We start from the raw sequence: 23,721 nt of genomic DNA, 5'->3' as shown, positions 1-23,721 counted from the left end.
GAACTTGGAAAAGGAAGGAGAGGATCCAGTTGTCATGGCCACATAGGAACCAACGACATAGGCAGTGAGTTCCAGACCCCCACCGCACTTTGGGTGGAGAAATGTTTCCTCATCTCCCCTCTAATCCTTCTACCAGTTACTTTAAATTTATGCCCCTTGGTTATTGACCCCTCTGCTGAGGGAATTATCCACTCTATCCAGGCCCCTCATAATTTTAGACATCTCAATAAGGTCTCCCCTCAGCCTCCTCTGTTCCAAGGAAAACAAATCCAGCCTATCCAATCTTTCATCATAGCTAAAGTTTTCCAGTCCTGGGAAAATCCTCGTAAATCTCCTCTGTACCCTCTCTCGTGCATCACATCCTTCCTGTACTATGGTGACCAGAGCTGCAGGCAGTATTCTAAAGCTGTGATCTAACTAGTGTTGCATATGGTTCTAGCATAACTTCCCTTATCTTAATCTTAGATCTGATCCTGTGTAATGAGACAGGATTAACAAACAATCTCCTAATAAAAGATCCCCTTGGAATGAGTGATCATAGCATGGTTGAATTTCAAATTCAGATGGAGGGTGAGAAAGTTGGATCTCAAACCAGCGTACTAAGCTTAAATAAAGGAGACTACAAAGCTATGAGGAGAGAGTTGGCTAAAGTGGACTGGGAAAATAGATTAAAGTGTAGAACAGTTGATGACCAGTGGTGTACATTTAAGAAGATAGTTCACAACTCTCAAGAAAAATATATTCTATTGAGGAGGAAAGGGTTTAAAAGAAAAAATACAGCCATCCGTGGCTAACTAATGAAATAAAGGATAGTATCCAATTATAAACAAGGGCATACAAAATGGTCAAAACTAGTGGGAGGAAAGAAGATTGGGAAGGTTTTAAAAGCCAGCAAAGAATGACTTAAAAAAATGATTAAGAAAGGGAAGATTGACTATGAAAGTAAACTAACACAAAATGTAAAAACAGATAGCAAGAGTTTCAAAAGGTATATAAAAGGGAAAAGAGTGGCTAAAATAAATGTTGGTCCATCAGAGGACGAGACCGGAGAATTAATAAAGGGGAACATGGAGATGGCAGAAATTCTGAACAAATATTTTGTATCAGTCTTTGTGGTAGAGGATACTAAAAATATCCCATCAATGGATAGTCAAGGGCTATAGGGGGCGAGGAGCTCAACACAATCACAATAGAGGTGATACTCTAAGATAATGGGACTAAAGGCAGATAAATCCCCAAGACCTGATGGCTTGCATGCTAGGGTCTTAAGAGATAGAGATCGGCAGGGATAGTGGATGCATTGGTTGTAATTTACCAAAATTCCATGAATTCTGGGGAGGTCCCGGCAGTTTGGAAAACTGCAAATGTAACGCCCCTATTTAAAAAAGGAAGCAGACAAAAAGCAAGAAACTATAGACCAGTTAGCCTAACATCGGTGGTTGGGAAAATGTTGGAGTCCATTATTAAAGAAGCAGTAGCAGGACATTTTGAAAAACGAACTTCAGTCAGGCAGATCAGCATGGATTTATGAAGGGGAAGTCATGTTTGATAAAATTGCTGGAATTCTTTGAGGATGTAACGAACAGGGTGGATAAAGGGGAACCAGTGGATGTGGTGTATTTAGATTTCCAGAAGGCATTTGACAAGGTGCCACATAAAAGGTTACTACACAAGATAAAAGTTCACGAGGTTGGGGGTAATATATTAGCATGGATAGAGGATTGCCTAACTAATAAAAAACAGAGAGTTGGGATAAATGGTTCATGCTCGGGTTGGCAATCAGTAGCTCGCAGGGTGCTGCAGGGATTAGTGCTGGGACCTGAACTATTTTCAATCTATATTAATGACTTGGAAGAAGGGACAGAGTGTAACGTAGCCAAGTTTGCTGACAATACAAAGATGGGAGGAAAAGCAATTTGTGAGGAGGACACAAAAAATCTGCAAAAAGATAGACAGGCTAAGTGAGTGGGCAAAAATTTGGCAGGTGGAGTATAATGTTGGAAAGTGTGAGGTTATGCACTTTGACAGAAAAAAAATCAAAGAGCAAGTTATTATTTAAATGGAGAAAAATTGCAAAGTGCTGCAGTACAGCAGGACCTGGGGGCTACTTGTGCATGAAATATAAAAGGTTAGATGTGGGTCTAACATCAGCAAGTGATCGCGAAGGCCACTGGAATCTTGGCCTTTATTGCAAAGCGGATGGAGTATAAAAGCAGGGAAGTCTTGCTACGGTTATACAGGGTATTGGTGAGGCCACACTTAGAATACGGCGTACAGTTTTGGTTTCCATATTTAAAAAAGGATATAATTGCTTTGGAGGCAGTTCAGAGAAGGCTCACAGGATTGATTCCAGAGATGAGGGGGTTGACTTATGAGAAAAGGTTCAGTAGGTTGGGCCTCTACTCATTGGAATTCAGAAGAATGAGAGGTGATCTTATCGAAACGTAGAAGATTATGAGGGGGATTGACAACGTGGATGCAGAGAGGATGATTCCACTGATAGGGGAGACTAGAACTAGGGGGCATAATCTTAGAATTAAGGGGCCGCCCATTTAAAACTGAGATGAGGAGAAATTTCTTCTCAGGGGGTTGTAAATCTGTGGAATTCGCTGCCTCAGAGCTGTGGAAGCTGGGACATTGAATAAATTTGAGAGAGATATATACAGCTTCTTAACCGATAAGGGAATAAGGGGTTATGGGGAGCGGGCAGGGAAGTGGACCCGAATCCATGATCGGATCAGCCATGATCGTATTAAATGGCAGAGCAGGCTCGAGGGGCAGGATGGCCTACTCCTGCTCGTTTTCTTATGTTCCCTGCTCTTGTATTCTGTGCCTCGGCTAATAAAGGAAATAAAAATCAGAGATAAATGCGTGGCTCAGAGTGGTGTGGGAGGAAGGGGTTTCGATTCATGGGGCACTGGCACCTGTACTGGGGAAAGAGAGAGCTGTCCCATTTGGATAGTCTCCACTTAAACTGGGCTGGGACCAGTATCCTGGCAACTCAAATAACTAGGGCTGTATATAAGGCTTTAAACTAAAAAAAAGTGTGGTGGGGGGGGAAGTCAGTTGAGAGAAAATTTAGAAATCTAAAGAGAAAAGTCATGACAATGGGACACAGCGTTTAACGGGAATAGTGCATCAGAGAGCAAGATCAAAGCAGGGAATAAGAGTCAAAAAAATAAATGAAAGGCTCTTTATCTGAATGCACGAAGCTATCGTAACAAGATAGATAAATTAGTGGCACAAAGAGATAAATTGCTTTAATCTAATAGTCATTACAGAGACTTGGTTGCAAGGTGACCAAGGTTGGGAACTAAATATTACAGGGTACTTGACGTTTCAAAAAGACAAGCAGAATGGAAGAGGGTAACCCTGATAATAAAGGATGACAAGGATAGTAGTAAGAAAGGATCTCGGCTCGGAAGAGTGGGACGTAGAATCTGTACGGGCGGAGGCAAGAAATAACAAGGGACAGAAATCACTGGTAGAAGTAGTTTATAGGCCCCCAAACAGTAGCTATACCGTTGGACAGAGTATTAATCAACAAATAATTGGAACTTGCGGCAAAAGGTATTACAATAATATCTTGGGGGACTTTAACCTTCATATAGAGTGGGCAACGGTATGCTTGAGGATGAGTTCATTGAATGCATTCGAGACAGTTTCCCAGAACAATAGTTCATGGAACCAACCAGGGAACAGCCTATTTTAGATCTTGTATTGTGTAATGAGGGCTGTATATAAGGCTTTAAACTAAAAAAAAAGGTGTGTGGTGGGGAAGTCAGGTGAGAGAAAATTTAGAAATCTAAAGAGAAAAGTCATGACAATGGGACACAGCGTTTAACGGGAATAGTGCATCAGAGAGCAAGGTCAAAGCAGGGAATAAGAGTCAATTATTAAGGATGTCATAGCAGCGCATTTGGAAAATGGTGACATGATAGGTCCAAGTCAGCATGGATTTGTGAAAGGGAAATCATGCTTGACAAATCTTCTGGAATTTTTTGAGGATGTTTCCAGTAAAGTGGACAAAGGAGAACCAGTTGATGTGGTATATTTGGACTTTCAGAAGGCTTTCGACAAGGTCCCACACAAGAGATTAATGTGCAAAGTTAAAGCACATGGGATTGAGGGTAGTGTGCTGACGTGGATTGAGAACTGCTTGTCAGACAGGAAGCAAAGAGTAGGAGTAAATGGGTACTTTTCAGAATGGCAGGCAGTGACTAGTGGGGTACCGCAAGGTTCTGTGCTGGGGCCCCAGCTGTTTACATTGTACATTAATGATTTAGACGAGTGGATTAAATGTAGTATCTCCAAATTTGCGGATGACACGAAGTTGGGTGGTAGTGTGAGCTGCGAGGAGGATGCTATGAGGCTGCAGAGTGACTTGGATAGGTTAGGTGAGTGGGCAAATGAATGGCAGATGAAGTATAATGTGGATAAATGTGAGGTCATCCACTTTGGTGGTTAAAAACAGAGAGACAGACTATTATCTGAATGGTGACAGATTAGGAAAAGGGAAGGTGCAACGAGACCTGGGTGTCATGGTACATCAGTCATTGAAGGTTGGCATGCAGGTACAGCAGGCGGTTAAGAAAGCAAATGGCATGTTGGCCTTCATAGCGAGGGGATTTGAGTACAGGGGCAGGGAGATGTTGCTACAGTTGTACAGGGCCTTGGTGAGGCCACACCTGGAGTATTGTGTACAGTTTTGGTCTCCTAACTTGAGGAAGGACATTCTTGCTATTGAGGGAGTACAGCGAAAATTCACCAGACTGATTCCCGGGATGGTGGGACTGACCTATCAAGAAAGACTGGATCAACTGGGCTTGTATTCACTGGAGTTCAGAAGAATGAGAGGAGACCTCATAGAAACGTTTAAAATTCTGACGGGTTTAGACAGGTTAGATGCAGGAAGAATGTCCCCAATGTTGGGGAAGTCCAGAACCAGGGGTCACAGTCTAAGGATAAGGGGTAAGCCATTTAGGAGCGAGATGAGGAGAAACTTCTTCACCCAGAGAGTGGTGAAGCTGTGGAATTCTCTACCACAGAAAGTAGTTGAGGCCAATTCACTAAATATATTCAAAAGGGAGTTAGATGAAGTCCTTACTACTCGGGGGATCAAGGGGTATGGCGAGAAACAGGAAGGGGGTACTGAAGTTTCATGTTCAGCCATGAACTCATTGAATGGCGGTGCAGGCTAGAAGGGCTGAATGGCCTGCTCCTGCACCTATTTTCTATGTTTCTATGTTTCTATGAGACAGGGTTAATTGACAATCTCATAGTAAAGATCCTCTGGGGAAGAATGATCATAATATGATAAAATTTCACATGGAGTTTGAGAGAAAAACTTGAATCCAAAATGAGTGTCTTAACTTGAATACCAATTACATAGGTGCGAGGTGCGAGTTGACTATGGTAGATTGGGGATTGGGAAATTAGATTCAAAGGTATGATGGTAGATAAGCAGTGGCAGACATTTAAAGAACTATTCCAAGACTGACAACAAATATACATTCCACTGAGAAATAAAAACTCGACAGGAAAAGTGATCCATCTGTGGCTAACTAAAGAAGTTAAAGATAGTATTAAATTAAAAGAAGGACCTTTATTGCAAGGGGGATGGAATATAAAAGTACAAAGTCCTGCTACAACAGTAAAGGGCGTTGTTGGTGAGACCACACCTGGAATACTGCCTGCAGTTTTGGTCGTCTTATTTAAGGAGGGATATACTTGCATTGGAGGCAGTTCAGAGAAGGTTCATGAGATTGATTCCAGAGATGAGGGGTTGTCTTATGAAAAAAGGTTGAGCAGGTTGGGCCTATACTCATTGGAGTTTAGAAGAATGAGAGGTGTCTTATTGAAACATATAAGATACTGAGGGTGCTTGACAAGTTCGATGCAGAGAGGATGTTTCCCCTCGTAGGGGAATCTAGAACTAAGGGGCATAGTTTAAAAATAAGGAGTAGCCCATTTAAAACTGAGATGAGAAATTTCTTCTCTGAGGATTGTAAATCTGTGGAATTCTCTGCCCCAGAGTTGTGAAGGCTGGATCACTGAATATATTTAAGGTGGAGATAGACAGATTTTTGAGTGATAAGGGAGTGAAGGGTTATGGGGAGCAGGCAGGGAAGTGGAGCTGAGCCCAAGATAAGATCAGCCATGATCTTATTAAATGGCGGAGCAGACTCAAGGGGCTAAATGGCCTAATCTTGCTCCTATTTCTCATGGTCTTATGCAAGAGGCTTATGTGAGGATTGGGAGAGCTTTAGAAACCAGCAAAGGATGACCAAAACATTGATAAATTAATGAGTGTAAACTGGCAAGAAACAGATTAAGAGCTTCTAGAAGTAAAAAGGAAGAGTAGCAAAAGTACAGATTGGTCCCTTAGAGGCTGAGATAGGTGAAATTATAATGGGAATAAGGAATTAGCAGAGACTTGAAACAAATATTTTGTTTTTGTCTTCACAGTAGAAGCCACAAAAAGCATACTAAAAATAGTGGAGAACCAAGAGCCAGGAACTTAAAATTGATTAATTCTTATGTTGCCTGACCGGCAGCTGCATGTCTTTCCTGCGGTCCTGACTCCCAACAGAGTGTGTGTTATGTTGTGTGCATCTTGTCTCAAGTTCGGGAGAGGTCCATGGATTAATCGTACCGATTACTGGTTTTAGTTTATTGGGATGGTTAATGATAGGTTCTGGTTGAGCGACCTTGATTATTTTTAAATCAAGTTCAATCAAAAGGTCAGGGAACAATCTGTTTCTGTCACACTGTGTTTGTACCTGGTACTTGTACAAACTCTTGGCTGTCTGAAAATACACATCTGTACACATGGTATATCCTGGAATACTTTCCTGTTATACTCTTCCTTCAGAGTAACTCCTTGTTAAATCAGTGTTCACCCTCGCTATCAGAAGTTTCAGCCTCAGGTAGCAACTCATGAAAACACAAATGTGCAGTCACATTTCACTTCACCTCTTAACTCCATTGACACAGCCTTTCAATCTCTCTCTCCCCTTCCCACCCCCCATACACACTTCCTTCGTGCACTCTCCAACAACCACCCCCACCCCTACACTCACTCCCTCTCTCTCTCCACCCACACGCTCACTCTCTCTCTCTACACTCTGCTCCCCGCGCGCGCTCGCTCGCTCTCCTCACACCCCCTCATCCCACGCTCGCTCTCCTCACGCTCGCTTTCCCTCCCCACCCAACTCTGCCCCCCCAACTCTCCCCCCACACCCCAAACTCTCTCCCCCCACCACCACCACCCCCCCAACTCTCTCCCCCCACCCCCCAACTCTCTCCCCCCACCCCCAACTCTCTCCCCCACCACCACCCCCCCAACTCTCTCCTCCCCCCCACCCCCCAACTCTTTCTCCTCCCCCCCACCTCTTTCTCCTCCCCCCCCACCCCCCAACTCTCTCTCCTCCCCCCCACCCCCAACTCTCTCTCCTCCCCCCCCCACCCACCAACTCTCTCTCTCTCTCTCTCTCTCCTCTCTCTCCCCCACCAACTCTCTCTCTCTCCCCCACCAACTCTCTCTCTCTCTCTCTCTCCCCCACCAACACTCTCTCTCTCTCTCTCTCCCCCACCAACTCTCTCTCTCTCTCCCCCACCAACTCTCTCTCTCTCTCTCTCTCTCCCACCAACTCTCTCTCTCTCTCTCTCCCCCACCAACTCTCTCTCTCTCTCTCTCTCTCTCTCTCTCTCTCTCTCTCCCCCCACCAACTCTCTCTCTCTCTCTCTCTCCCCCACCAACTCTCTCTCTCTCTCTCTCTCTCTCTCTCCCCCACCAACTCTCTCTCTCTCTCTCCCCCACCAACTCTCTCTCTCTCTCTCCCCCACCAACTCTCTCTCTCTCCCCCACCAACTCTCTCTCTCTCTCTCCCCCACCAACTCTCTCTCTCTCTCTCTCTCCCCCCACCAACTCTCTCTCCCCCCCACCAACTCTCTCTCTCTCCCCCACCAACTCTCTCTCTCTCTCCCCCACCAACTCTCTCTCTCTCTCTCTCTCCCCCACCAACTCTCTCTCTCTCTCTCTCTCTCTCCCCCACCAACTCTCTCTCTCTCCCCCACCAACTCTCTCTCTCTCTCTCCCCCACCAACTCTCTCTCTCTCTCTCTCTCCCCCACCAACTCTCTCTCTCTCTCTCTCTCTCTCTCTCCCCCACCATCTCTCTCTCTCTCTCTCTCTCTCCCCACCATCTCTCTCTCTCTCTCTCTCCCCCACCAACTCCTCTCTCTCTCTCCCCCACCAACTCTCTCTCTCTCTCCCCCACCAACTCTCTCTCTCTCTCTCTCTCTCTCTCTCTCTCCCCCACCAACTCTCTCTCTCTCTCTCTCCCCCACCAACTCTCTCTCTCTCTCCCCCACCAACCTCTCTCTCTCTCTCTCTCTCTCCCCCACCAACTCTCTCTCTCTCTCTCTCTCTCCCCCACCAACTCTCTCTCTCTCTCTCCCACCAACTCTCTCTCTCTCTCCCCCCCACCAACTCTCTCTCTCTCCCCCCACCAACTCTCTCTCCTTCCCCCCCCAAACTCTCTCTCCTTCCCCCCCCAACTCTCTCTCTCCTTCCCCCCCCACCTCTCTCTCTCCTTCCCCCCCCACCTCTCTCTCCTTCCCCCCCCACCTCCTCTCTCTCCTTCCCCCCCCCCACCAACTCTCCTTCCCCCCCCCACCAACTCTCCTTCCCCCCCCCCACCAACTCTCTCTTTCCCCCCCCCCCCACCAACTCTCTCTTCCCCCCCCCCCCCACCAACTCTCTCTTCCCCCCCCCCCCACCAACTCTCTCTTTCCCCCCCCCCCCCCGACCTCATGCACTCTCTCTCTCTCTCTCTCTCTCTCTCTCCTCCTCTCTGGGTATCAAGCAGCAAAGTGGAGTTGAGGTCAAAGATCAGCCACGATCTTCTTGATTGGTGGAGAAGGCTCAAAGGGCCGTCTAGCCTACCCCTGCTCCTATTCTTATGGTGTGTTCTTTCCTCATAACGGACAAGCTTAACATCAGGAAGTACTTCCTTTCACCTCTGTACCTTCTCAAGGGCAACAACATTCTTCCTGGGATAAGTTGACATAAACTGCTTTAGATTAATATGACCGTCATATTACACAGCAGTAATACAATAATAACTTTAGATTAGTAATTAACCCCATGCTAACCAACACAGTACCTAGTTAGCCTTTTGCCTGCAATCGTGCACGATGCTTTGAATGATTTGTCAGTCCCCAGTTTGGCTCCTTACACCCACACTAATCATTTTACAGAGAGAGAGCACGAGAGCGCGCACGGGGGAGTGGGAGGGGGAAAGAGGTGAGTGGGTGGAGATAAGTGCGCGCGTGGGCGAGAGGAATCAAGGCATTGGTTAATCTGAAGCCAATGTAGGTCAGTGAGCATTGGGGTGATGGTCGAGTGGGACTTGGTGCGAGTTAGGACACAGGCAGCCGAGTTTTGGATCACCTCTAGTTTACATAAAAAATTGGAGCAGGAGTAGGCCATTTGGCCCCTCGAGCCTGCTCTGCCATTCAATAAGATCATGGCTCGTCCCGTTCCCCATAACCCTTTACTCCCTTTTCGCTCAAAAATCTGACTATTTCCGCTTTAAATATATTCAATGACCCAGCCTCCACAGCTTACTGGGGCAGAGAATTCCACAGATTTACAACCCTCAGAAGAAATTCTTGCTCAACTCAAGTTTTAAATGGGCGGCCCCTTATTTTGAAACTATGCTCCCTAGTTCTAGATTCCACCATGAGTGAAAATATCCTCTCTGCATCTACCTTGTCGAGCCCCCTCAATACCTTATATGTTTCGATAAGATCACCTCTCATTCTTCTGAACTCCAATGAATACAGGCCCAAACTACTCAACCTTTCTTCTAAGTCATCCCTTTCATCTCAGGAATTAACCTAGTGAACCTTCTCTGAACTGCCTCCAATGCAAGTATATCCCTCCTTAAATAAGGAGACCAAAATTGTATGCAGTGCTCCAGGTGTGGCCTCACCAATACTCTATACAGTTGTCGGACATCTCTGCTTTTATACTCTATCCCTGTACTTGAATACTAACTTTTTGTGTTTCATGCACAAGGACCCCCAGATCCCCCTATACTGCAGTATTTTGTAATTTTTCTCCATTTAAATGATTTGCTTTTTTATTTTTTTTGCCAAAAAGTGGATAACCTCACATTTTTCCACCCAAGACTCCATCTGCCAAATTTTTGCCCACTTACTTAGCCTGTCTATATCCCTTTGCAGATTTTGTGTGTCCTCCTCACAACTTGCTTTCTCACCCACCTTTGTATCAACAAACTTGGCTACATTACACTCGGTCCCTTCTTTCAAGTCATTAATATAGATTGTAAATAGTTGCGGCCCCAGCACCGATCCCTGTGGCACCCCACTAGTTACTGTTTGCCAACCGGAAAATGACCCATTTATTTTGACTTTCCGTTTTCTGTTAGTTAGGCAATCCTCTATCCATGCTAATATATTATCCCCAACACCATGAACTTTTATCTTATGCAGTAATCTTTTATGTGGCACCTTATCGAATGCCTTCTGGAAATCCAAATATCTACCCTGCTCATTACATCCTCAAAGAACTCCAGCAAATCTGTCAAACATGATTTCCCTTTCATAAAACTATGCTGACTCTGCTTTTCAAAATGTCCTGCTACTGCTTTCTTAATAAATGGACTCCAGCATTTTCCCAATAACAGATGGCAGGCTAACTGGTCTATAGTTTCCTGCTTCCTGTCTGCTTCTTTTTTTTTTTTTAAAATAGGGGTGTTACATTTATGGTTTTCCAATCTGCTGGGACGTTCCCAGAATCCAGGGAAATTTGGTAGATTACAACCAATGCTTCCACTATCTTTGCAGCCACTTCTCTTAAGACCCTGGGATGTAAGCCATCAGGTCCAGGGGACTTGTCCATCTTTAGTCCCATTATTTTACCGAGTACTACTACTTTAGTGGCAGTGATTGTTTTAAGTTCCTTCCTCCCTCCCTATAGCCCCTTGATTATCCATTATTAGGATGTTTTTAGTGTCTTCGACCACAAAGACCGATACAGAATATTTGTTCAAAGTCTCTGCCATTTCCCCGTTCGCCATTATTAATTCCCCAGTCTCATCCTCTAAGGGACCAACATTTAATTTAGCCACTCCCTTTCTTTTTATGTACCCGTTTTTATATTTCTTGCTAGTTTACTTTAATTATCTATCTTTCCTCTCTATTAATTTTTTAGTCGTTCTTTGCTGGGTTTTTTTTAAAGTTTCCCAATCCTCTGGCTTCCCACTTGGCCACTTTGTATGCCCTAGTTTTCAATTTGATACCATCCTTTATTTCCTTAGTTAGCCATGGATGGTTATCCCTTCTCTTAAAGTCTTTCCTTCTCATTGGGATATATTTGAGTTATGAAATATCTGCTTAAATGTCCCTCATTGCTCATCAACTGTCTTATTCCCCAGTCCAATTTAGCTAACTCTGCCTTCATACCTTTGTAGTCTCCTTTATTTAAGCTTAGGACACTGGTTTGAGATTCAACTTTCTCACCCTCCAACTGAATTTGAAATTCAAGCATGCTATGATCACTCTTTCCTAGAGGATCCTTTACTCGGAGATCATTTATTAATCTTGTCTCATTACACAGTACCAGATCGAAGATAGCCTGCTCCCTGGTTGGTTCCGCAATGCACTGTTCAAGAAAACTATCCCGGATACACTCTACGAACTCTTCCTTAAGACTACCTTGGTCAATTTGATTTGTCCAAACAATATGAAGATTAAAATCACTCATGATTATTGCCGTTCCTTTTTTACAAGTCTCCATTATTTCTTGATTTATGCTCCAACAGCTACTGTTAGCGGGGCGGGCGGGGGCCTATAGACTATGCCCACCAGTGACTTCTTCCCCTTATTATTCCTTATCTCCACCCAAACAGATTCTAGATCTTGATGATCTGAGCCAAAATAATTTCTCACGACTGCACTGATCTCATCCTTTATTAACAGAGCTACCCCACCTCCTTCTCCTTTCTGTCTATTCTTCCAAATTGTTAAATACCCCTGAATATTTAGTCCCCAGCCTTGGTCACTGTGCAACCTTACACGTCTCTGTAATGGCTGTCAGATCATACCAATTTATATCTATTTTGTTATGAATGCTGCGTTCATTCAGATAAAGAGCCTTTAATTTTGATTTGTTTAACATTTTTCCCTGATTTGACCCCACTTTCTGATACCCTCTTATGTTGCACATTCTGTCCCTTCCTGTCACGCTCTGGTTATCATTTCCCCCAGTGCTACCCTGCTCTATTGCCTTCTCCTTGCTCTTTGACTTAAAATTTACGCTCACCTGAACCCTCTACGTAGGGTAGAATGTGGGAGGCCAGCCAGGAGTGCTTTGGAATAATCAAGTCTAGAGGTAACAAAGGCATGGATGAGGGCTTCAGCAGCGGATGAGCTGAGGCAAGGACGGAAACTAAAACCAGCAGAGTTAGTAACCAGAGTACGATTAATCTCTGGACCTGTAGCAGAGAATTCCAAAGATTCACAACCCCGAGTGAAGAAATTCCTCCTCATCTCAGTCTTAAATGGCCAACCCCTTATTCTTCGACCATAGCCCCTAGTTCTAGACTCTCTAGCCTAGGGAAACAACCTCTCAGCATCTACCCTGTCAATCCCCCCTCAGAATCTTATACGTTTCCTCTAATCTCATGAGAGCATAGGTCCAATCTGCTCAATAGTGGAGCTCTCCACACTGATAAAGACAGAACAGCAAGTGAACCAGTGCTTTCTGTCCTATCCAATATTGGTAGTATCAGTCACACTAGAGAACTTGAGGAAATCTCTCATATCCTGACCGAAGCAGCAGGCTGCAAGGTAGCAATGAGCCGCTGGGCTGGCTTCGCACAATCCTATTGGGGCAGGTCCTGGCCAAGCAGTGACTTGAAGGCACACTGCTTACATTAGAGGTTTATTGCAATGGCATCCAAGTATTGCACTAATACAAAAGCAAAATACTGTGATGCTGGAAATTTGAAATAAAAACAGAAAATGCTGGAAATACTCAGCACGTCCCATTACCATTCTCCTTTTGCCTCTCACCATCATCCCTTGTGTCATTTCATCTCTCCTCCCTTCCACCCTATCAGACCTTCCCTTTTGTTTCCTCCCCTCCCCCTGCTCATGCTTAAAACTTTTTACATCTCAAACTTTTTCCAGTTCGAATGAAAGATTATCGACCTGAAACATTAACAGTTTCTCTGCCCATAGATGCTGAGTATTTCCAGCAATTTCAGTTTTTATATTAAAGTATCAAACCATAGAAGTAGCCACACAACAGCATAGCACTCATTTTGTTTTGTTTAATCAATCTGTAAAGTTCGGCTTGGGATTGCAATAGGAGGGGTCTGGTTAATGTCTCTTTCAGTGTCATACACTGACAGCATGAGTGGCTGTGACTAGTCTGGACATAGATCTACAGGGGGGGGGGGGGGGGGGGGGGGCACCTATGAGGTACCTGCAATCTGGAATCTTAATAAAGTAGCTAAGGTCACTCATTACACACAGTACTCAGTTTGACCATTTATTATGAGTATCAATTGGCGACGAGGTAACAATCAACTGCACGAAATTGCAAAGAACAGTCGGCATCCTGGAGAAGTTTTCAGAAGTGGACGATTGGGAGACTCGACCAATACTTTGTGGCCAACGAGCTGGAAGGGGACGAGAACGCCACCAAACGGCAGGCGATCCTCCTTACTGTCTGTGGAGCAACAACCTATGGCCTCAAAGAATCTCCTGGCCCCAGCAAAACCAACAGAGAAATCCTACGAAGAATTGTGTACGCTGGTCCGGGAGCACCTAAATCCTAAGGAAAGCATTTTGATGGCGAGATATTGGTTCTACACGTGTCAACGATCAGAGGGCCAGGAAGTGGCGAGCTACGTCGCCGAACTAAGGCGCCTCTCGCAGGACATTGCAAGTTTGAGGGATTCCTAGGACAAATGCTGAGACACTTTTTTGTACTGGGCAGCGGACATGAGACAATCCTTCGCAAACTGTTGACTGTAGAAACTCCGAATCGGAGTAAAGCCATAACGATAGCATTTATGTCCACCAGCGACAACACCAAGCAGATTTTGCAGAACTAAGAAGTTTCCGTCAGTACTGTCCATAAAGTAACGTCAGTTTTGAGCAGAAATGTTTACGGCAGAACGTACACGCCGGCTGCTGTGGCCCGACCTCAATTGACCCAGAGTCCACAATCATCTGTTAATGCGAGGCAGTTCACACCCTGTTGGCGCTGCAGAGGTGATCATTGGCCTCATCAATGCCGATTTAAGCACCATGCGTGCAATGGTTGCAGAACAATGGGACACCTCCAACGAATTTGCAGGCAAGCTGCAAACCCTGCAAACCACCACGTTGCAGAGGAAGATCGATCACAGTGGATCAGACGGAGTTGGAAACTCGTACGGAGGAGGCAGAAGTGTACGGGGTACACACGTTCACGACGAAATGCCCACCAATAATGTTGAAAGTTGAATTGAACGGTATTTCAGTATCTATGGAGCTGGACACAGGGGCAAGTCAGTCCATAATGAGTAAAAAGGCCTTCGACAGGCTGTGGGGAAAGAAGGCACACAGGCCCAAGCTCAGCCCCATTCACACTAAACTAAGGACTTACACCAAGGAACTAATCCCTGTAATTGGCAGTGCAGAAGTCAAAGTCTTCTATGATGGAGCAGTACACGAACTCCCGCTGTGGATTGTGCCGTGGGATGGCCCCACATTGTTTGGCAGGAGCTGGCTGGGGAAAATCCGCTGGAACTGGGACGACATCCGAGTGCTTTTGTCCGTCGACGACACCTCTTGTACCCAGGTTCTAAGCAAGTTCCCATCGTTATTCGAGCCAGGCATTGGAAGCTTCTCGGGGGTGAAAGTGCAGATTCCATTTGGTTCCCGGTACATGACCCATCCACCACAAGGCTCGAGCGGTCCCGTACATGACGTTCAGTACGGTTAGAATTTGTGAGGACTATAAAGTAACGATTATACGTTTTTCGCTGCAGGGCCAGTACCTGCTACCCAAGGCAGGCGACCTATTTGCAACCCTGGCTGGAGGGAAGACGTTCACTAAGCTGGACCTGACCTCGGCCTACATGACGCAGGAGCTGGAGGAGGCATCACCTCCATCAACATGCACAAAGGTCTGTTTATCTACGACCGGTGCCGTTCGGGATTCGGTCGGCCGCGGCAATCTTCCAGCGGAACATGGAGAGCCTGCTAAAGTCGGTCCCTTGCACAGTGGTCTTTCAGGACGACATATTGGTTACAGGTCGGGACACCATAGAGCACTTAAAGAACCTGGAGGAGATTGGTGGGGCTCAGGTTGGAACGCTCGAAGTGTGTTTTCCTGGCACAGGACGTCGAATTCTTAGGAACAAGAATTGCAGCAGACGGCATCAGACTCACAAGAATGCGCCGCAACCACACAACGTGCCGAAGCTGTGGTCGTTCCTGGGACTCCTTAGGTAAAGCATCCTCCTAGAACCCCTACATGCGCAACGGAAATGACTGGGTATGGGAATTCACAAGAGGCTGCCTTTAAGAAAGCCAGAAATTTATTGTGTTCTAACAAATTGCTTATCCTGTATAATCCATGTAAACAATTAGTGTCCGCTTGCAATGCGTCGTCATACGGAGTCGTGTGTGTGTTACAACAGGCTAATGATTCGGGGATTTTGCAACCGGTTGCGTATGAATCCAGGAGTTTGTCCAAGGCCGAAAGGGCCTACAGCATGGTTGAAAGAGGCTCTGGTGTGCGTTTACGGGGTTAAAAAAAATGCATCAGTACTTATTTGGCCTCAAGTTTGAGCTTGAAACTGACCACAAGCCGCTCATAACGCTGTTCTCTGAGAGCAAAGGGATTAATACTAATGCCTCTGCCCACATCCAAAGATGGGCGCTCATGCTGTCGGCATACAACTATGTAATCCGCCACAGACCAGGCACAGAGAACCGCGCAGATGCTCTCAATCGGCTACCATTGCACATGGTCATGAAGGCATTTGAAAACGAGAAGTCTCCCGTTACGGCCCGCCAGATCAGGATCTGGACCAGCCAGGATCCTTTACTGTCCTTGGTTAAAAAAAAACTGTCCTCCATGGGAACTGGTCCAGTGTCCCAGTGGAGATGCAGGAAGCAATTAAGCAGTTCCACAGACGCAAAGACGAGTTGTTCCTGCAGGCGGACTGTTTTTTGTGGGGCAATCGCGTAGACATGCCCAAGAAAGGCAGAGACACATTTATTTGCCAACTTACAACACCCATCCAGGCATCGTAATGATGAAAGCGATAGGCAGATCTCACGTGTGGTCGCCTGCATCGACTCAGATTTAGAGTCATGCGTGCACCAGTGCAACACTTGCTCTCAGTTGAGCAACGCACCCAGAGAAGCACCGCTAAGTTTGTGGTCGTGGCCATCTAAACCGTGGTCGGGGATCCATGCAGACTTTGCGGGCCCATTCCTAGGCAAAATGTTTTTGGTTGTTGTGGACGCTTACTCAAAATGGATTGAATGTACAATAATGTCTGTAAGCACATCCACTGCCACCATTGAAAGCTTATGAGCCATGTTTGCCATGCACGGCTTGCCTGATGTCCTAGTCAGCAACAATGGGCCGTGCTTCACCAGTGCTGAATTCAAGGAATTCATGACCCGCAACGGGAACATGTCACATCTGCCCCGTTCAAACCTGCATCCAACGGCCAGGCAGAACGGGCAGTTCAGACCATCAAGCAAAGCTTGAAACGTGTGTCAGAAGGCTCCCTACAGACCCGGTTGTCCCGAGTGCTGCTCAGCTACCGCACCAGACCCCACTCACTCACCGGGATTCCCCCAGCTGAGCTGCTCATGAAAAGGGCGTTCAAAACAAGGCTCTCTCTTGTCCACCCTGATCTCCATGATCACGTGGAGGGCAATTGGCATCAACAAAGTATGTACCATAACCGTGCAAATTTGTCACGCGATATTGAGAACAATGATCCTGTGTTTGTGCTCAATTATGGACATGGTCCCAAATGGCTCGCTGGCACGGTCACAGCCTAAGAGGGGTGTAGGGTATTTCAGGTCAAACTGACCAATGGACAAACGCACAGAAAACATTTAGACCAAATGTTACGAACAACCTGAAGAGGACACCACCAACTTTGACCTTCCAACACACACACACGTGGCAACTGACATCATAAGTAACCACATCACGAAACCGAACTCATCATCCCCAGCAGCCCAGTGAAGAACTGACCAACCCACCCACACTAGCATTTGTACCGAGATGATCGACAAGGGAGCACAAAGTCCCAGGTCATCTCACCTTGTAAATAAGTGTACTGTTGACTTCACTGGGGAGTGATGTTATGGATTTAACCCTTTGTAACTTGCATTACACCTGACCATCAGAGGCCCTACCTGTCGGAGTCAGTATATAAGCAGGCCACCCACAAGGTACCTGCACTCTGGAACCTTAATGAAGGAGTTAAGGTCACACTTGCTCATTGCACACAGTACTCAGTCTCACCATTTACTATAAGTGCAACATAATCATTTTATGATTCTACTTCATGAACAGTTTGAGCAGGTCAATAATACTTGCAAACTACTCCCTTTTCTCGATTTACTCAGTAGAAACATAACGTGGCCGTTTACAATTTCACATACGTTAATATTGGTAAGCCAGAAGCCTGAAAGAAACAGTGATTGAAATAAGAACCTACCAGATTCTAATTTCAAGAACAATGCAAGAGCGCGAGAGAGAGAGAGAGAGCGAAAGGGCAGCGCGAGAGAGAGAGAGAGAGAGAGAGAGAGAAAGGGCAGCGCGAGAGAGAGAGAAAGGGCAGCGCGAGAGAGAGAGAGAGAAAGGGGAGAGCGGAGAGAGAGAGAGAAAGGGCAGCGCGAGAGAGAGAAAGGGCAGCGCGAGAGAGAGAAAGAGAGAGAGAGAAAGGAGAGAGCGGAGAGAGAGAGATAGGAGTGGAGAGAGAGAGAGATAGGAGAGAGAGGAGAGAGCGAGCGAGAAACAGAAAACACGCCCAATATTGGGCACAAGGAACAAAAGACAAGTGTGTACTGCTTGCCAAAGAAGGAATTAATTTATCTTTGGGAGGAATTTTTGACATGTTTAACATCAGGCAATTGTAGTTTTAAGAGGTCCAGGCTCACCACCTGACTTTTCTGTGCACGCCACAGTTACAATGAAAAACTGTAAAGATGCAAATCAAACAGGACAGTGGGTGAGAAGCAACTGATACCAGAGAGCCACAACACGGCGAGCTGCTGTCTGACCACAGTTTGTGTGATTTGTCTGCGGCCAAGATAGTTTGTACTAAGTCACACATATTTATGTAAATCAGTCGCCCACACAAACAAGCCAGCACTAACTATGCTGCACAGGAAAGATACGCTTTTCCTTCCAAATCTACTTTCCGGTGAATGAAATACCAAACCTTGGCACGGGAAGGTGGAATGGAGAGCTTGCCATGAATAACTCCAGAGACCATTCACATCTCAGGAATGCACTTCAGCAGGATGTGCATAATTACAGGATGAAAGCCTCAAAGTTTTCAACTGGGATACTTTTCTGGGGCGCGTACTAGCTTAGAATGTGCAAGAGGAAACTCAGCTTTCAGATACTACTGCACTACAAATAACTTAGGAGAAAAAAGATTAAATACGTAGAGGTTACAACACAGAAACAGGCCACTTGGCCCAACCAATCCATGTTGGCATGAACCCTCCCTGCAAGCAAATAGTTCCAATCATTTACCCTGTTCCCACATCCCTTCAAAACCTTTCCTCATCCACATATTTAACCTAATCTTGAATGTTGGCACAGTTTCTACCTCAACCACTGATCCTGGAAAGAAAATAATGTGCATGGTAAATTAAAGAGATCTGAGGGCCCTGGATGACAATAAGTGTAAGCGATCACAACAATGCTCAGAGGCAGAGAGTAAAGAAAATCAGGTGTTATTTCAGCTGCTTCATCAATGACCTTCCCTCCATCACAAGATCAGAAGTGGGAATGTTCGCTGATGATTGCAGTGTTCAGTGCCATTCGCAACTCCTCAGATAATGAAGCAGTCAGCAAGACCTGGATGACATTCAGCCTTGAGCTGATAAGTGGCAAGTAACATTCACACCACACAAGAACTATCCAAAACAAGCAGAGTTCAACAGCATTACCATCGAGGGAGCTGGCCCCAGGCCCTTCATCGAGGGAGCTGGCCCCAGGCCCTCCATCGAGGGAGCTGGCCCCAGATCAGATTTATTAAACAAGACTTTATATCCATTATGTAAGCAGGGTTGGAGAGCAAAACCTGGTAACGACAGGCCTGTCAGTTTAACTTCAGCTGAGGAAAAGCAGAGTGAGTCAGTGTGAGTGAGAGCACTTGAACAATATGAGCTGATCAGGGAGAGCCAACATGAGTGGGCAAAACTGTGGAAGATGGAATACAATGTGGGCAAGTGTAAGGTCGCCCACTTTAGACCCAGTAAAGATAAATCGGAGTATTTTCTAAATGGTAAGAAGCTGGGAACTGTGGAGGAGCAGAGAGATTTAGGGGTCCAAGTACGGAAATCACTAAAAGCCACTAGACAGGTACAAAAGGTAATCAAAAAGGCTGATGGAATGTTGGCTTTTATCTCAAGGGGCAGGAATACAAAGAGGAGGAAGTGATGCTTCAGTTGTACAGAGCTTCGGTCAGATTCCAGCTGGAGAACTGCATTCAGTTCTGGGCACCACACTTCAGGGAGGATATATTGGCCTTGGAGGGGAGCAGCGCAGATTCACCAGAATTATGAGGAACTGTTGCACAGAGTAGGCTTCTATTCCCTCGAGTATAGAAGATTAAGGGGTAATAGAATTGAGGCTTTTAAGAAGATTAGAAGATGTGATAGGTAAAGAGGGAGAAACGATTTCTTCTGGTGAGGAACTCCAGAACAAGGGGGCATAACCTTAAAATTAGTGCCAGGCAGTTCAGGGGTGATGTCAGGAAGTACTTCTTCACACAAAGGAATTCTCTCCCCCAAAAAGCTGATAAGGCTGAAGCAATGGGTCAATTGAAAATGTCAAAACTGAGATTGACTGATTTTGTTGTGTAGGGGTATTAAGGAATAAAGATTCAAGGCAGGTCAATGGAGTTAGGATACAGATCAGCCATGATCTCACTGAATGGCAAAACAGGCTCAAGGAGCTGAATGGCCTCCTCCTGTTCCTATGTAGAACAGGCAAAATGCACTAGGCATAGCCCATTACCAGAACGGGCAAAATACTGGAAAAGCCCCTTTGTCTGCTGTGCAATTCTGCCACTTTTCTGAAGTCAGAATCCAACCATTCCCAGTTTTCTCACATCAGCGTGAATAGTTATTTAATGGCTGCCAGAATCTTGGGATTGGTATCCTTGTCCTTTTGGGATGCAATTCCCAGCCTGGAACATAGATACTCCCTGGAGTTTATGCCCAGCAATCGAGTGCGTGTGTCAGTCTGCACTTTATGGCCATGCAGCAAGTGTATTCCTCAACATTAGAGACATTAACAATTCTGGAATTGCAGATGGCGAGTTCAGCACAGTACACAAAGTAAAAGGCTTCCATTGCACGTGGTTTATTCCTTGAAACCGGGCAATGGAGTTTGCCCCGACTGAAATTCAGCAACAATGATAGCTTGACCTCCTCTCTCAGGAAGAAATCTGATCACAAGATCGAACACAAATAAAGCTTTCACTGAGTTGCATTTTATTGATGTATTGCTCACAAGGAGTGGTGCCTCTCAGTCTGACCCTGGTGGGAGTTGCAGCGGATAGCTGGAACTGAAAAGAACGATAGTGAAGTAGGTCACCAGCACAATGGCCAGTCTGAATAAAATGTCCCTTTGCTGCCAGAATTCTACCCCAGAAACGAGATTATGTAATCAGACTAAACTCTAACCTTCCAGCAAACACACTCTTGACTTCTATCCATTCAAACAACTGTCCTCCTGATTTCAGCTGAAACATCACACTGTCTTACTCTAAGCACCAAGTGATTTTCTCCCTGGTTTGCCTGCTGTATTCCACACAGTAATATGAGGTCAGTCTAATCCTTTACTCTTTGTCCATTTGCCCTTCAATCTGATTCACAGTGCTAAGTGCACACAGGGGAAACTCCGAGGATTTTCAGTGTACTAGCCTTGTAACCGACAGATCTGCCGAGCTGCTTTTCACCTGTATGGTGCCCACACTGATGACTACAGCATGAATTTAAGCGATTCAAACTAGCTCCACATCAACATCTGCACAGTGTAAACCAGCCAAGAAAGCAGGAGAGAAACAGTGACAGGGCCATCGGTGTTAACAGCAGATGGATCAGGAGGACGGAACACAAACACTGACCCAGAGATACACAGCTGTCTCACCACAGGCCATAGAGCAAGGCTTCTTTCCTTTCAGAGCTGAGCTGAGCTACCTGCCGCAATTCGCCAGTAACTCCACACATTGCAGATCGCCACCATTCCATTCATCAGCATTTAATGTGAGGACCAGACAACCCCAAACCCTTCCTGCCTCCAGGCACCACCCCCCCCCCCCCCCAAAACACCTCTGCCCCCAGGCACCCCTCAGTCCCTGGGCACCGCTGTCCTTCCTTCCTTCCCCCCCACCACCCCCTCAGGCACCCCTGTCCTCCCCCGCCCCCCAGGCACCCCTGTCCTCTCCCCGACCCCCCCAAATACCCCTCCCCCGCCAGTCGCCCCTCCACAAGCGCCCCCCCAGCCGCCCCTCCCCCTCCACAAGCAGCCCCCCAGCCGCCCCTCCCCCTCCACAAGCAACCCCCCAGTCACCCCTCCCCCTCTCCACCACCCGGGTATCCCTCTCCCCTCTCCCACCACCCGGGTATCCCTCTCCCCTCTCCCACCACCCGGGTATCCCTCTCCCCTCTCCCACTACCCGGGTATCCCTCTCCCACCACCCGGGTATCCCTCTCCCACCACCCGGGTATCCCTCTCCCCTCTCCCACCACCCGGGTATCCCTCTCCCCTCTCCCACCACCCGGGTATCCCTCTCCCCTCTCCCACCACCCGGGTATCCCTCTCCCCTCTCCCACCACCCGGGTATCCCTCTCCCCTCTCCCACCACCCGGGTATCCCTCTCCCCTCTCCCACCACCCGGGTATCCCTCTCCCCTCTCCCACCACCCGGGTATCCCTCTCCCCTCTCCCACCACCCGGGTATCCCTCTCCCCTCTCCCACCACCCGGGTATCCCTCTCCCCTCTCCCACCACCCGGGTATCCCTCTCCCCTCTCCCACCACCCGGGTATCCCTCTCCCCTCTCCCACCACCCGGGTATCCCTCTCCCCTCTCCCACCACCCGGGTATCCCTCTCCCCTCTCCCACCACCCGGGTATCCCTCTCCCCTCTCCCACCACCCGGGTATCCCTCTCCCCTCTCCCACCACCTGGGTATCCCTCTCCCCTCTCCCACCACCCGGGTATCCTTCTCCCCTCTCCCACCACCCGGGTATCCCTCTCCCCTCTCCCACCACCTGGGTATCCCTCTCCCCTCTCCCACCACCCGGGTATCCCTCTCCCCTCTCCCACCACCCGGGTATCCCTCTCCCCTCTCCCACCACCCGGGTATCCCTCTCCCCTCTCCCACCACCCGGGTATCCCTCTCCCCTCTCCCACCACCCGGGTATCCCTCTCCCCTCTCCCACCACCCGGGTATCCCTCTCCCCTCTCCCACCACCCGGGTATCCCTCTCCCCTCTCCTCCCCCCCGACCCACTCACCCTCCAGGGTCACCTCCCTGCCGGCCTTCTTCAGGGCCTGCACGGCCTGGTCGTGTGTGGCGTCCCGCAAGCCGGCCCCGTTCACCGCCAGGATGGCGTCGCCCACGAAGAGCGCACCGGTGCGGTCGGCCGCCAGGCCGCGGAATATCTTGGAGATGAGGATGGGCATGCGGTTCTCGCGACCGCCCTTGATGCTGATGCCGAGGCCACCGGCCTCCTGCTTCACCACCCGCACAGTGCGCACCCGCTCGGCCAGCGCCGCCGACCCAGGGCCCGGGCTGCCGACCTCCGGGGGCAGCAGAGCGGCCAGGCCCAGGCTCCCGGCGCCATGTCCCGCCGGGCTCATGTGCACCGGGCTGGGGCTCGGGCTCCGCGGCCGCGGGGAACCATTGGACACTCCGTCCCAGGCCCCGCTTTCAGGTCCCGGGTCCTCGCCGCTCAGCCTCAGGCTGTCGGCCCGCAGCTCGGCCTGGAGTCGGTGCCAGCCGCGGTCCCTCAGGAAGAGCTCGAGCGGACCGGCCCGAACCGACACTCCGGCCGCCATCACCCGCGCCCCGGGCAGCCAATGGGAGCGGGGAACGGGGCAACCAATGGGATCGGAGAACGGGGCAGCCAATGGGAGCCGCGCCTTCATAGCCCAGCCAATCCCAGTAATCACCATTTTCGTCCAGTAATTGCGATTTACGATCTATCCAATCACAGCCGCTGATCTCAATTTCTGCCAATGAACTCCTTCGGGTTCTCACAGCCAGCCAATCACAATGGCTGCATCTCACCCTAGATAATCATTTAAAGAGCCTCCGCTGCGCAATCCTAGCCAATAGTAAGAGCGTGCTACAAATCCATCCAATGCAGAGGGACCTGGAGGTCCTTGTGCATGAACTCTTTTGGGAGGA

General features: G+C 47.7%; 1 protein-coding gene across 1 annotated transcript in view; it reads right to left on the bottom strand.

Moving 5' to 3' along the window:
- Positions 1 to 23,369, bottom strand: part of LOC139279034 (beta-2-syntrophin-like) — a 42,595-nt gene extending 19,226 nt beyond the window's left edge. Inside the window, exon 1 of the mRNA XM_070898370.1 lies at positions 22,826 to 23,369. Coding sequence (XP_070754471.1) covers positions 22,826 to 23,369 — 544 coding nt within the window. The remainder of the gene's footprint in view (positions 1 to 22,825) is intronic.
- Between the last annotated feature and the right edge of the window lie 352 nt (positions 23,370 to 23,721).

The sequence above is a fragment of the Pristiophorus japonicus genome, chromosome 13, assembly GCF_044704955.1.
Source record: "Pristiophorus japonicus isolate sPriJap1 chromosome 13, sPriJap1.hap1, whole genome shotgun sequence".
Classification (NCBI taxonomy): domain Eukaryota; kingdom Metazoa; phylum Chordata; class Chondrichthyes; family Pristiophoridae; genus Pristiophorus; species Pristiophorus japonicus.
The sequence above is the reverse complement of the archived record's forward strand: the minus strand, read 5'-3'. Positions and strand labels throughout refer to the sequence as shown.